General features: G+C 35.9%; 2 protein-coding genes across 2 annotated transcripts; one reads left to right on the top strand and one right to left on the bottom strand.

Annotated features, from left to right (window-relative positions):
* Nucleotides 1–1648: 1648 nt before the first annotated feature.
* Nucleotides 1649–5177, bottom strand: LOC120249303. Its single transcript, XM_039257804.1, has 7 exons — nucleotides 5166–5177; nucleotides 4259–4475; nucleotides 3969–4192; nucleotides 3723–3871; nucleotides 3557–3629; nucleotides 2471–3503; nucleotides 1649–2364 (listed from the first exon to the last, which is right to left on the bottom strand). The coding sequence occupies exons 1-7, from the start codon at nucleotides 5175–5177 to the stop codon at nucleotides 1649–1651; spliced, it is 2424 nt and encodes an 807-aa protein (XP_039113738.1).
* On the top strand, nucleotides 3420–12506 carry LOC120249452. Its single transcript, XM_039257959.1, has 10 exons — nucleotides 3420–3495; nucleotides 6175–6516; nucleotides 7406–7882; nucleotides 8862–9027; nucleotides 9462–9759; nucleotides 10326–10398; nucleotides 10520–10610; nucleotides 11407–11486; nucleotides 11594–11889; nucleotides 12107–12506. The coding sequence occupies exons 2-9, from the start codon at nucleotides 6451–6453 to the stop codon at nucleotides 11789–11791; spliced, it is 1449 nt and encodes a 482-aa protein (XP_039113893.1). The 5' UTR covers nucleotides 3420–3495; nucleotides 6175–6450; the 3' UTR covers nucleotides 11792–11889; nucleotides 12107–12506.
* Nucleotides 12507–12680: the final 174 nt, after the last annotated feature.

Here is a 12680-nt window from a genome sequence, read left to right as displayed (position 1 = left end):
ATTATTGAATATCAGAGAGATGTGGTCAGTTCATGAAGAATGATAGGAGTTACATAACACTTACAGATAGTTATGTATTTTTCTAGGCAATATTCAATAAATTGTTATATTCAACTGTTCAAATTGTTAAAAGCACAAATTGCAAAATTGATGCATGCTGTACAGCAAATTTTTTTTGTTTCAACTCTGCATGTTCTGAGTTTTTCCACTTAACCCAAACATTTCTTTGCCATGCATCCTAAACATTCAGTATAATACTATCACGGATAACTAAACTAGAGACTAAAACTAATTGGTGTCATCCAAGGATTCTGCACCTTTGTTCAGGTCACATATGAAAATTCGGCTAGTCTTGCTCTTGCGCTCCTTATCTTGAGGAGCAAGGTTCAACTCTATTTGTCTCTTGATCCCTCTGTTCATTTTCTCCTCTTGTGCTTCAGCCTTGTCTTTTTCTTTCATGTCTTTAGATGGTTGAGCCATTACTCTAAGAGCTTTCTCATTTGGACTGACTCCAAAATCCTCTATTTCAAATGATAGATGGGATGGCGAAGGATATACTGCTAATGGTTTCACAACTTGACTAACTTTCATCTCATCTAGCATCTGTAATCGATACCCTTCTCTATCAACCAAATCAAAGAAAATTTGCATATCTTGTGTTAATTTGCTAGTTTCGCCTTTGCTCCTTCCCTTCTTCTCCATCTTTTTATTTACTTTCACCTACCTGTCAGACCAAGTCTCAATTCATATACATGATGTTTGTGTGCAAATTAACATAAAAAACTTGACTCACATACCTGTTATTCCTTGATGTTGCTGGATAGCTTTACAAAAGTTAATATCATGCAATGTTTATAGCGGTCTCATGGAGCCATTCTAGCATTCATGAAGCCTCTGAATTTTTTGTTAGAACTCTTCATCTTTGTTCTTGTTATATAAAATGGCTATGGAGTCAACCCCTTCCTATCTTTCACATGTTTTTTAAATATTCCAACCTTATTTATAGAGCGGAGTTCAAGGATTTCCCAGATCCATCTATGTTTCTTCCCACCGACAGTGACTTGGAATCTTTGTCATGAACCCAATTGATCAAAGCGTTCTGATAAAATATTCCCATATTTTTACAGGTTAAAATGCCAAGAAATTGTTGTGAAGTTCAGCAGAAGACTAGTGAAATCATACCAAAATGGAGTAGAAATAGTTGATTTTCAAACTTTGACCTCCAATAAGTTATTACTAAGGAGAGATATAAAAGCTTCACTGAAGTTTTCTAGTCATTTACACTAACAATAGAGGACATCATATCTAAGGCGTCATTGAATCGGTTTTGGGTGCCATGAACCCAAAAGAAACGTGTGAGTTCTTAGTGGTGCACCATAGCATGCCTGACAAAGACTTACATATAGAAAAGTCAACACCTTTGAAACATGAATCACAACAAATGCATATTTACACATTGTATTTGTGGTATCATTGGCTTAGTTGACAAATATCATGGTTTTCATCACTCATGACGTCCGCAACTCACAAATACCAATACATACTGTTATCTACCAAAATTCACTGAAAACACATACAAGAAATAGCCTTTAACTGAACATGTATGTTGGACAGTTTGTGGAGAATAAACTAAGTGTAACACCCCTTCTCAACACTGTCTTAGGCTATCTCCACTTGTGATCTCCTGAAAAACTTTGAGTCTGCTAAGCCTCTTGTCTTTTGGCTCTGAATCCAAGCTGTATAGAAATGGAGGTTGTCCAAATGAAAGACATCTTCTTGCTGATCCATCCCTTCTCTTTGACATGCCACTTCGACTTTGAGACTCTTTATCACCAAAAAGTTTGGTGTGATTCTTTGACAACAAAAGCTTTAGATCAGCACCAGAATCAGATAAGATAGTTTTCATAGCTTCTCCTGCAAAGGCTTCAGACTCTGTCCATCTCCTCTGAGCATCTAAGGATTTGAATGCTTGCTCTTCCTTGCGACTATTGCATGCTTTATTGTTTTTATTCTCATTAGTTAAGCGTTCTTCTTGTTCTTCTTCTTCTACCATGTCAGCCCATGTTTTCCTTCCTTTACCAGGCTTCAGCTTTGTTTTATCAGTAGTTGAACCGCCAGCATTAAGTTCTTCTTTCTTTTCTGATACTGTTGTTGTAATGGCATTAGTAGTTGGTGTTTCTGGACTCAGAACATTAAACTTAGTTTGGTAACACTCAGCAGAGTGGCCTGCGCATGATGTTCTCTCATTACTAAGTATTGCTGGTTTTTCAGCAGAATCAACATTATCAGACATCTGAACTGTATAAATAATACTTTCCTCCTTGATGTTGTTTTTTTTGATTGCCTTCTGCTGAGGTTTCAAAACTTTGATCCAAATTCTCAATTTCTGTGTTTTCTAAGTAGCTATTAGTTTCTCTGCCATCTAGTGCTTCATGAGCTGATTGACCTACACATGATCTTCTCCCATTACCAAATATTGCTGGATTTTTAGCAGAATCCACATTAGCAGTCATCTGAATTGTATTAATTGTAATTTCCTCCTTGCCGTTGTTCTTAAGATTGCCTTCTCCTGAGGTTTCAAAACTTTGATCCAAATTCTCATTTGTTGAATTCTTTAAGCAGCTATCAGTCTCTCCATCACGTAGTGTTTTGTGAGACCGAGTCAATATTTTCGTCATTTGAGTATCTTCTCTGATCACACACTGGTTCTTCTCATGGTACACCTTTGTACTTCTCCCATTACATTTGACCAGTGAATCAGATGAATTGTTTTGTTTCTTTCTTCCTTGAGTCTGTCTAATCACTGATTTTTGCAATGCTTTTGTTGTTAAATTCTTACTAAGAATTGGTGATGTAGCAGGTTTTGAAGTTGTATCTTCTTCTGTAACTTCCTTCCTTCCATGATTTGAACTTGATTTCCAATAACTTGTAGTTCTATGCTTCGCAGGGGACTCAAAGTTCTCACTTATACTGTCAGAAGATCTTTGACCGGTACAATGCTCTTTAGACTCAAGTTTCGGGCAGCTGTTAAGCGGTTTTGGTGTGAAAAATGCTTCTTGAGTAGAGTTCATCTTTTTATTGTCTTGATCATGATTGGTGAAACCAGATGGAGGAGAAACATAATTTGTCGGTGTATTATTACTGGTGGAAACCGGTGAAAACTCTGCTTGATATCTTCCAACATGCGAAGCTGATGACATGCCATCAGATAAGTCACAAGTACTTGCATTCTTGAAAATACCATTCGTTTTCATCCCAGCATTCTGAAATTTATGATTCAAGGACTCATCCTTTTTTTCAAGTTCCATCAGCATTTCAGAAGCCTTCTTGAAGGATTTAGAGAATGATTCAGTGTTGCATCTGATGGATGATTTTTTTACGCCTTGCAGGATATCCTTGGCTTCTTTCATCCTTCCTGTTTGAATCAAGCAAATAGCCAAGTTGCACTGCCTGTTGTTATCTGGTTCTATTTCCAGGGCTCTCCTGCACTTCCAGGTAAATCTCTTATTTTATCATTCAAAAACTCTTATAATTGAACCTAAGAATTTCATCGAACATACCTATAAATTATCTCTGCTTCATTGTAATTCTCTGATTGCATGTAAGCCCAGGCCAGATTCCCTAACAACCTGAAAAAAATTCATCTTAATATATACATTCACACACACACACAGGAAAAAACTAGAAATAGAACCTGAATTGATATCAAGACAGTGTTCTACCTTGCTTTCTCTTCATCTTCAGAAACATAGAATTTCTTAGCCGGAAATCTTCCCATCTTGACTGCTCTCCCACCGAGACACAACCCTTCGTCCATAAGCTTCAACTTCATACTCAGAAGCTCAATCTGATCATTAAACCTCCCACATTTCTGCCCAGATAGAATTCACCATATATACTTACTCAGTTCAGAAACACTTCTTTAGAAATGAAACTTAAAGAACTATTTATATTAGTAATACTCATACCTTGTAGAGATCCAGAAGAACATTATCAAGAGAATCTTGAGCTTCAACGGAACATAGATACCGAAAAGATCTTATCGCCTCAATAGCTTCTTCAGACCTACTCACTTGCTTCATAACCATTGCCATATCTTTCAATGCACTATCAACTCTATCTCTATTGTTTATAGCTGCCCAGAATAGTGATATTGCCTTGCTTGGATTCTTGTCCAACAACTGCAATTCAACTTAACCAACCACTAATTCTTGAAAACAAATTCCCAAGAAAATCCATGAAATTATAAAAGCAAAACTAAAGAAAAGAAAGGGTGTTCTTGCCTGAACTCTCTTGGCCTGAGCATAAGGAGACTCGCCGGAGGGCAAGTGAGCCTTATGCTGAATTGGGGGAGATGAAGGACTCACCCACTTCCTTAGTTCCAGTGTCTCCATTTCCAAATGTAAAACCACTTCCTTTCCGAATTCTTGAAAACGAGTTTCAATGGGAACTTGCTTGACTTCCCGTTTAGAACCCTGCGTTTCCAAAACGAGGGGAAAAAAAAACAAGAAAAAGGCTTTTTAAACGGTAGCGTGGCGGGAACTTGAGACGTTATAACTGGTCTCATCTCGTGACTTGCACGTGACCAAGCTAGATGTCATGTGTTCTTATGAGAAACATAGAGGGAAATTTCCTGTTTATTTTAAAATAATAATTCTCTTAAATCAGCAATCTGAAATCAAACAAAAAAGTGATTAATAAAGATCAAAGTTGCCGAGGAAAGCAAACTAAAGTTGGAAACCAAATAATTGGGAGACGACAAGTAAGTAAAGCTGAGTTTGAAACAGGTCCAATTAATTTGATCACTATATTTTAATTATGTTAAAAAATTGTAAAGAAATCAATCCGACTCAGACGGTGACTCTTTGTAAGTTTTATTTAATTTAGAAATTACCACAAATATTGGCTTACACGTGTTGAATTATAAAAATATTAAAAGACAAAAACACCCCTATCCTGGCAAAATGTGGGTTCTCGTGAATATGTAAGAAGAAGGGTTATTTAGTAATTTAAATCTGAATGTTCCATATGCCTGTTTTCCGTTTCCATCACGCATATATTTCTGATGGTTTAGTGAGCTGAGTAAGCAAGAAGCTCTTAGCAAGGAAATTACTAGTCTACCCTTACTTTCTATCTCCATTTATCTACTGAATTGACATATTTACCCTTCTCTCCATGTCTGTCATTATTAAATAAAATAAATGATTATTAACTCTTGGTTTCACTTTGGTGGATCACAGTGGATTCGCTTTTGTGCCAAAGGACTTGAATAAAATGATATTAAAAATTTCAAAGCCTCTCTTAGTGGTTTGAAAGCTATGTTCTCCTTCTGTGTTTTTTATTGAAAAAAAAAATTATCTTCTGAATGTTTCACTAATAATGCAATTAAGTAAGTTGTGAAATTAAGTCATAATTTTTTTTTTAAAAAAATCTGGGGTTCATATTAAATTTCTACATTAATTATAATTTCATGCAATCATATTTTCTACTAAAGTTACAATTAAAAATTTCATTTTAAAAATCATGAATTTGCTAGTATTACTAGTGTATATATGTTACGTATATGTATATATACACTCACATAAAAACATAAAAAATTATCAAAATCATGAGATGATATGAATACTATGGAAACAGTGGATTTATACTACACCAAACAATAGTATTGTAGCAGGTGATAGTACTATAACAGTCGTTCACATTCCACTATAGCAACCAACATACTGCAGTATCACTTATATTTTACTGTAGTAGACACCAGCATTATTACTATTTAATTTATCAATATATTTTAGATTATTAGATGGAATTAATTTTAACCGTTTTTTTCTCTTAAATATTTATAAATACTCTTTTTATTTGTTATAAATGATACATTGAAGAAATAAAGAATAAGAAAAGGTGAATCAGGGCATTCGATACATATTTTCTTCCTATTTATTATATATATATTTTATTATATATTCATAAATTTTTTGACGTATATGTATATTTATATTAAAGATAGAATTATTTGTGGCACATACAATGTAAGATACAATTTAAACATTAGTGCTTAACAACCAAGCACTTAAGGTGGGACCCTACCCTACCAAGTACCAACAAGAAGGAAGAAGCCTGAAAAGCTACGAAACCCAAGGGCATTAAGGTAATTTAAGTTGACCCAATTTGCAGCTTAAGGAGGGTCAGTAATGTCAGCGCATCGAAGAAGGGGCCCACCATGAGAAGCTACATCCCACTCCATTCCCAGCGAGACAAACTCCTCGCGCTCTCGGCGCCATTCCCCCCGACCTCCTCCTCCACGCCCTTCAGCGAAGCTCCACGGCGGTGGTATCCATGGTGAAGAGATCGATCGATTGATTAAGGCCTCGTGTTCTTTCCAGCTGTCTTGGATCTTGGCTTGAGGTGGTGGTTTCTTGAATCTTTGGTTTTGTTTGCCGTCTTGGTTTTATGGAGAATTCTGAGGGCCGCTCTCGAGGAAACGAAGGCGTTAAGCTGGATTCCGCCGGCCGGCAGGTTGTCTTATGATTGAATGATCGATTTTGATTCTGTTTTTGTTTTTGTTTTTGTTTTTGTTTTTGTGTTTTCCTTTAGTAGATGATTCTTTGTTTCCGTTTGATTTCTTGGTTTAGGTTTTGAGGAATGCTACTGGTGTTTGCTTTGAATTTGAAAGCAATAGTGTGGGACTGGTTGTCCTGATGTTTATTGTTGTTCTTTGTTTCCTTTCTTCTTTTGAGTTTTGGCTTTTGTCATTCGATCTGACTTATTAGGGTTTTCTTGTGCTTTGAAAAAGATAGAAAGATAGGAAATTTTTGTTTAGTCGTAGAAATTTGGACTGATACTTGGTTTGTCCTGTAAACTTGTTTGAGATTTTATTTCTTTGGTGCAGATACTTGTAGATGTTCAAATTTGCAAATATGGCGAGTTTCTTGCTGATTGATATGATTTTTTTACAACATATGGGAGCCAATGTTAGATACTTTGTTTTGGCTTAGGTGATACTTTGTTTCTTGCTGTTTGATATAACTTACAAACTGGATCTCAAGAACTGAATTTCAACCTCCAATTAATTCTTCTGGTTCGCTGTAGAGTTTCTGTAAATCTAGTTTCTATATAATGGCCTGCAATAACATTCTTCTGTGAATGGAAAATATTTTTGCTTTTAGCCTTATTGACAAACCATGATGGTGTTTGCAACGTTATGATTTCTTTTTCGAAATAAGCTCATTATTTCTTTGATTAAATCTATCATGTTGTGATCTTTCTTGTTTTCTTTTTGTCAACTTGAATTGAATTTTACTGGTGCATTTCGTGCTTCTTTTTCAAAATGTATATTTTGTTATTGGGCATCCATTTCTCAGTTAATAACACTTGAAGGTGATTTCTTGTACTCTTGGTACTGCAGGATGCTGATCAAGGTGAAAATAATGAAGGGGAGATCACCCCTACGCCAACTCATCATTCCAGACGACCCAACCTTTCGTCCTTACAAATTCCTGAAAGAAAATTAGAAAATACGTTGCCTGCTTCAGTTAGAATTAATGTTCCTCCTGTACCAACCCCTTCTTCAACAAGGGCTGGGTTGCCCCCTAGACCTGCTTCTGCAAGGACAAAATCATCTACAAAAAAATTGCTTCCACAATGGAGCTTCAAGGCAAAAAACACAACCCCAGAGGGTGATAGGGCCATTCTTCTGATTCCAGGTGCACCAACATCATCAGGACAGCAGGACAAACCTTCTACATCAAGGACATTCTCTCTTCCCAAGGTTTTCTCTGCAGTATCAGGGAAATTTACCCACTCTTTACCTTCGACTCCAATTGGGAACCCAGGTTTGACAACCACACCTGATGGGCAGGTGGCTGATTTGCCTGATTCAGATGTAAGTTCTTAAAGTCACTATATTTATTATTTTCCGGTATCCGGTCGTTAGGCATATTTTTTCATAAGAATCCAGAGCTAGCATTTGTGGTTTCGCCAGATAGGTCTGATAACCAGTGTTAGGACAGTCCTTCAATTTTTAGTTAATTTTGAAAATCTATTGCTGCGGTTTCGTGTAATTTTATGAATGAGTTAACACATCTTCCTTTCTCTGTACTTATTTTCCTACTGGTGCAGATCAGAAGAATTATTTATCATGTTAGGACCTCTTCTTTTATGAACTACGAGCAATGGCAGCTCAAATGATAGTAACTTCTTTTAAGAAGTATGTGTAGACATAAATCAAAAATTGAAGAAAAGCTAATTATGCTTCATCTCTTTTAAGCCCCCGCTCCTAGATTTTTAATTGAATATAAGCAATAACATAGGTGCATGAGTTCAAAGATATGTGCCTTCCCAAAGAGGGTTGTCCTATGCTAACACAAACAAATTACTGCTACTGTGAAACAAGAAATTTTTTTTACTTGCCTATTATGCAACTATCGATGTTGACTTTCAATAGTAACAAGAAACTTATTACTGATTTTGTACTCTATCTGATGGGTTTTATTGATTATAACTAGCATTTTAGGCGCAGCGAATCATATGAAGTTAATATCAAATGGCTAAAGCATTATGTGGAGTCTAGTACTTTAAAATGTATTGGTTTTTATTTTACATGCCTGAACTAGCAAAGTTCCTAGTAAGCTACTTAGACACATATGGTCTACAATTTTAGCTTTATGAAGTTAATGAAACTCTTATTGAGTTAACTCAGTTCTCAGATCCAGTCTCAGTTTGGTTACTCCTTTTTTGAGTTTTTTTCTGAACTATCATTTGATTTCCATTTATCTTTCGTATGCGGTTTTGTTTTACAAATGCATACTCAAAACATGTAGTTAATGTGTCTAACCTGTTCTTGATTTTTACCTGTCAAACAGAAACAAGAAGTCAAGACGCATATAACACGTTCATTTTCGGTACCAGGAAATGCAAAACCCCGAACTTTAGGCCGCATGGATTCACTAAGTATGATTCGTGTTATCACCCCCCGCCCAGCTGCTGTTGACAATACCAATCAAAATGATGCCATAGAAATAGATGATGGTACATACTCTTCTTGGTATTTTGTAGGTTTCTAAGAAGAAAATATTACCTGATTTAATTTTCTTGATTTCTCCATATTTATATGCTCTTCCTCAAACTTATTATTTGAGCATTTCTTATGGCTTTTCCTTCAGGGAAAAAAAAAGGTTTCTAAGAAGAAAATATTACCTGATTTAATTTTCTTGATTTCTCCATATTTATATGCTTTTCCTCAAACTTATTATTTGAGCATTTCTTATGGCTTTTCCTTAAGGGAAAAAAAAATAGTTATTTGCTCAGAGCCTAGTGCATTCTCTTGGTTCCTGCTGACTGGCATACCTTGCAGAAGTTATACAATAACTGCACTATTTTATTATGTATTACCCATGTCATCACTTTTTGACATTAGATTTTTGGAGACATTCTGATGTCTTGTATTACTTTTTTGGTGGAAGCATCTGAACATGACGGAGAAGATATTCCTGAAGACGAGGCTGTTTGTAGGATATGTTTAATTGAGCTTGCTGAAGGTGGCGAAACCCTTAAGATGGAGTGCAGTTGCAAAGGAGAACTTGCTCTAGCACACCAAGAGTGTGCAATAAAATGGTTTAGCATTAAAGGTAACAAGACATGTGATGTCTGCAAGCAAGAAGTTCAAAACTTACCTGTAACCTTATTGAGAATACAGAATTCTCAGGCTGCTAATAGACGGGCATCAAATGCATTCCAACAAAGGGATGCTGCTCGATACAGGTAAAATTGAACTGTGGAATTATCAAATCTTTTCCACGATGCTTCCCTTTTAATCAAGTTACATCTTTGAAGTAAACCTATGGTTTGGTGTTTTGGTATCTTCTTGTGGAGAAAAGCGTACTTGATCTGTTCTAGGTCACATGATGTTCACAATTACCTTCATAGTTTTAGAAAAACATGAAATCATGACTCCTTGTACCTATGCCATTTTATGTTGTGTTAAACCAGATTCTGCATGTTAATTTTTTTTTTTTTTAAAGATTTTGCAATATATAAATAATCAACAATTTGTCTCAAACTGCAATAAGGATTTGTTAGTAAAAATTTATCTCGTGAACTTTAGTGCTAACTAGCTTATTATGAACTTCTTGTGAATGAAATATTCATGGGCTTGAAGGAATCTTTAGAAAATCCAGCTTTATTGGAATTGAGACTTATTAAAGGAACAGAGTCAGACTTATGATTAAATTCTAGCTACTGTTTCAAGCAATGCAGTGAGAGCTAAAGGTTATTTGTTTAACCCATTGTTTGAAATTTTCTTAACTATGGTTCCTATATTCTGACAGGGTTTGGCAAGATGTGCCAGTTCTAGTGATGGTTAGCATGCTTGCCTATTTCTGCTTTCTGGAGCAACTTTTGGTATGCAACTTCTCTAACTAAAACTCTGATGTATAGGCCACTTGGTGGTCTTTGCACATGTCTCCTTTCTTTTCTTTTGGGTTCTAAACCTCCCATTGACATAATGATTCCACTGGAGCAGGTGACTGATATGGGCTCTCGTGCACTTGCTATATCTTTACCTTTCTCTTGTGTTTTGGGCCTTCTGTCATCCATGATAGCTTCTACAATGGGTCAGTTATTGTACATTAATTTTTTGCTATATTGTCATATTTTCCTTAATGCGCCTCTAATTGGTGTTTGACAACAGTAAAATGTTGTAATTTTTGTACATTCCTTCATACCAGCCATCAGGATAACTTTATAGTCTCATTCCATAAAATGCTCATCTTTCTTGTGCATCTTTTCAATAGCTATGGGTTCTCTAATTTGATAAGCTGGATAGACATGGTTTGACACTTTGTTAGTGTGTCATATGTTAAATTTGGCCTGAGACAGTTGTAGTAAAGATTAAGGGTTCACAGGTAATGTATGGCAGACATGAATTATCTCCGGAACTCCCCTGTCATGTAACTGGGAGTGTGCTAAGCCATAAGTTCTGCCTTTTGCTTCTTCATGTTCCTTTTGTTGGATGTCTTCAGGCAGTTTCTTTGATTTGCAGAGGCTTTATTCAACATTGATGCCTAGATGGGATGTTGGATATCACAGTAAGATGTTGTTTGGGGGTAGGAATCCTTGAAGACATTATGACTTCCCATTTGAATGTGTCCTTAAAACAAGTTGCAGTTATATTTAGGTTTTTCAGTTCAAAGAAACTAGGTTCTATGTGCAGGTGTTGATGGATAATGAATCAACCCTGGAGAAAACTTTGGTAATTCAAAATTTTAATGAACAGAGCAAAATTTCAGATGAACACTGCAATTTCTGTGGTTATAAAATCTGTATAAAGTGCCTGTTTTTGCAAATCTGTCATCTCTCTCTCTCTTTATATGCATCTTAATATTCTACATTTAATGATTCCATTACCAGTGAGCAGGAGTTACATTTGGGCTTATGCTTCCTTCCAGTTTGCCATTGTAATCCTATTTGCTCATATCTTCTACAATGTGGTATGTAGGTTGATCTTTATTTGTTTATTTATTTTGTAAATCCTTTTTGGTAAGGTTGTTAATTTTCTTAATAGTGAACTAATTCTTATAAACTCAAACTATAACAGCTCAGAGTGGCCGCTGTACTGTCGGTCCTCCTTTCCTCATTCACTGGATTTGGTATAGCAATTAGTACAAATTCTTTGCTAGTGGAGTATCTGAGATGGAGAGTTAGACAAAATGTTCAATCAGCACAGCAAAACACTCCGGCACCGCGAAATGCGCCTGCGCAGCAACAGGAATCTAGAGGAGGAGATGATCCCTGAAGTTGGAAATGCAGACACTGCTCAGCAACGAGAAACAGGAAGCCAAACGCTGAACAGCACTGCTGTTCCTTAAAATTGTTCCTAAACCCAATACGCAGGTGCGTGCTTGTTCTCTCTCCATTTCCTGTGTCTTTAATTACCATGCATCACCTTTTGATTTAAGAATTCATTCATGGCAAATTAATTTTTTTGATCAAATTTGAATTCTAACCAATTATCAAGCTCAAATTCAGCTTCAACAAACTTTATTAAGTTCTTGCTATTTGCTACAATTTCTTCTGGTAAGTTAATTTTGGTTTTTTGTGTCCTTTGCAGATATGTAAAATATTTGTAGTGTGAGTTTTCTGGTCGCCCTCTCTCTCTCGCTCTCTCTCGATGGAGATCTTTTTATTTTATTCTATTTAGTTTGTGAGAAAAGCCAAGACTATGGTTGTATGTACATATATATATATTGAAGGAAATGGTGAAGTATAGCCCACCACCACAATCTTTTGGATAATGTGTACAAAAAGGTGGACGGCTCCGCGAGCTGCGTGTTGTATTGTTGCGCTGTCTGAAGGAACCACATCCAGGACAAGATAACAAAATTATTGCCTCAAGCTCGGCAGCCCTGAGTAAAATATTTCAAAAATGGGAAGTAAAATTTGTTCCATTAGTGATAAACATTTGAGTACATTGATAACTAAATTTGACTAGAGTTTGGTGCTTGTTTTTTTCATAATAACGTTAAACTTTCGTTTTATGTAATGCTTTTCATGATAGTGATAATTATCCATGCGAACAATTACTTTTATTTCCAGGCTCTTAGAACAATGTTTCAGATATGTTACGTAGGGTGAAGATCTCACTCAGCAGGAAGACCATGGTGATTGTTGGTTCTATTAGAAAT

Source organism: Dioscorea cayenensis, chromosome 19 (genome assembly GCF_009730915.1).
Source record: "Dioscorea cayenensis subsp. rotundata cultivar TDr96_F1 chromosome 19, TDr96_F1_v2_PseudoChromosome.rev07_lg8_w22 25.fasta, whole genome shotgun sequence".
Lineage (NCBI taxonomy): Eukaryota > Viridiplantae > Streptophyta > Magnoliopsida > Dioscoreales > Dioscoreaceae > Dioscorea > Dioscorea cayenensis.
This window is presented reverse-complemented; position numbering and strand designations above follow the sequence as displayed.

Excerpts from the sequence above, each read along its gene's own strand:
- LOC120249303 (XM_039257804.1), bottom strand. Across the intron at positions 4,193-4,258 it reads AACACCCTTTCTTTTCTTTA|TTGAATTGCAGTTGTTGGAC; the intron begins GTTTTGCTTTTA and ends TGGTTGGTTAAG. Across the intron at positions 2,365-2,470 it reads TAAAAATCCAGCAATATTTG|TTTTGAAACCTCAGCAGAAG; the intron begins GTAATGGGAGAA and ends TTTGGATCAAAG.
- LOC120249452 (XM_039257959.1), top strand. The coding sequence starts at position 6,451 with ATGGAGAATTCTGAGGGCCGCTCTCGAGGAAACGAAGGCGTTAAGCTG. Across the intron at positions 7,883-8,861 it reads CTGATTTGCCTGATTCAGAT|AAACAAGAAGTCAAGACGCA; the intron begins GTAAGTTCTTAA and ends CCTGTCAAACAG. Across the intron at positions 11,487-11,593 it reads CTCATATCTTCTACAATGTG|CTCAGAGTGGCCGCTGTACT; the intron begins GTATGTAGGTTG and ends AAACTATAACAG.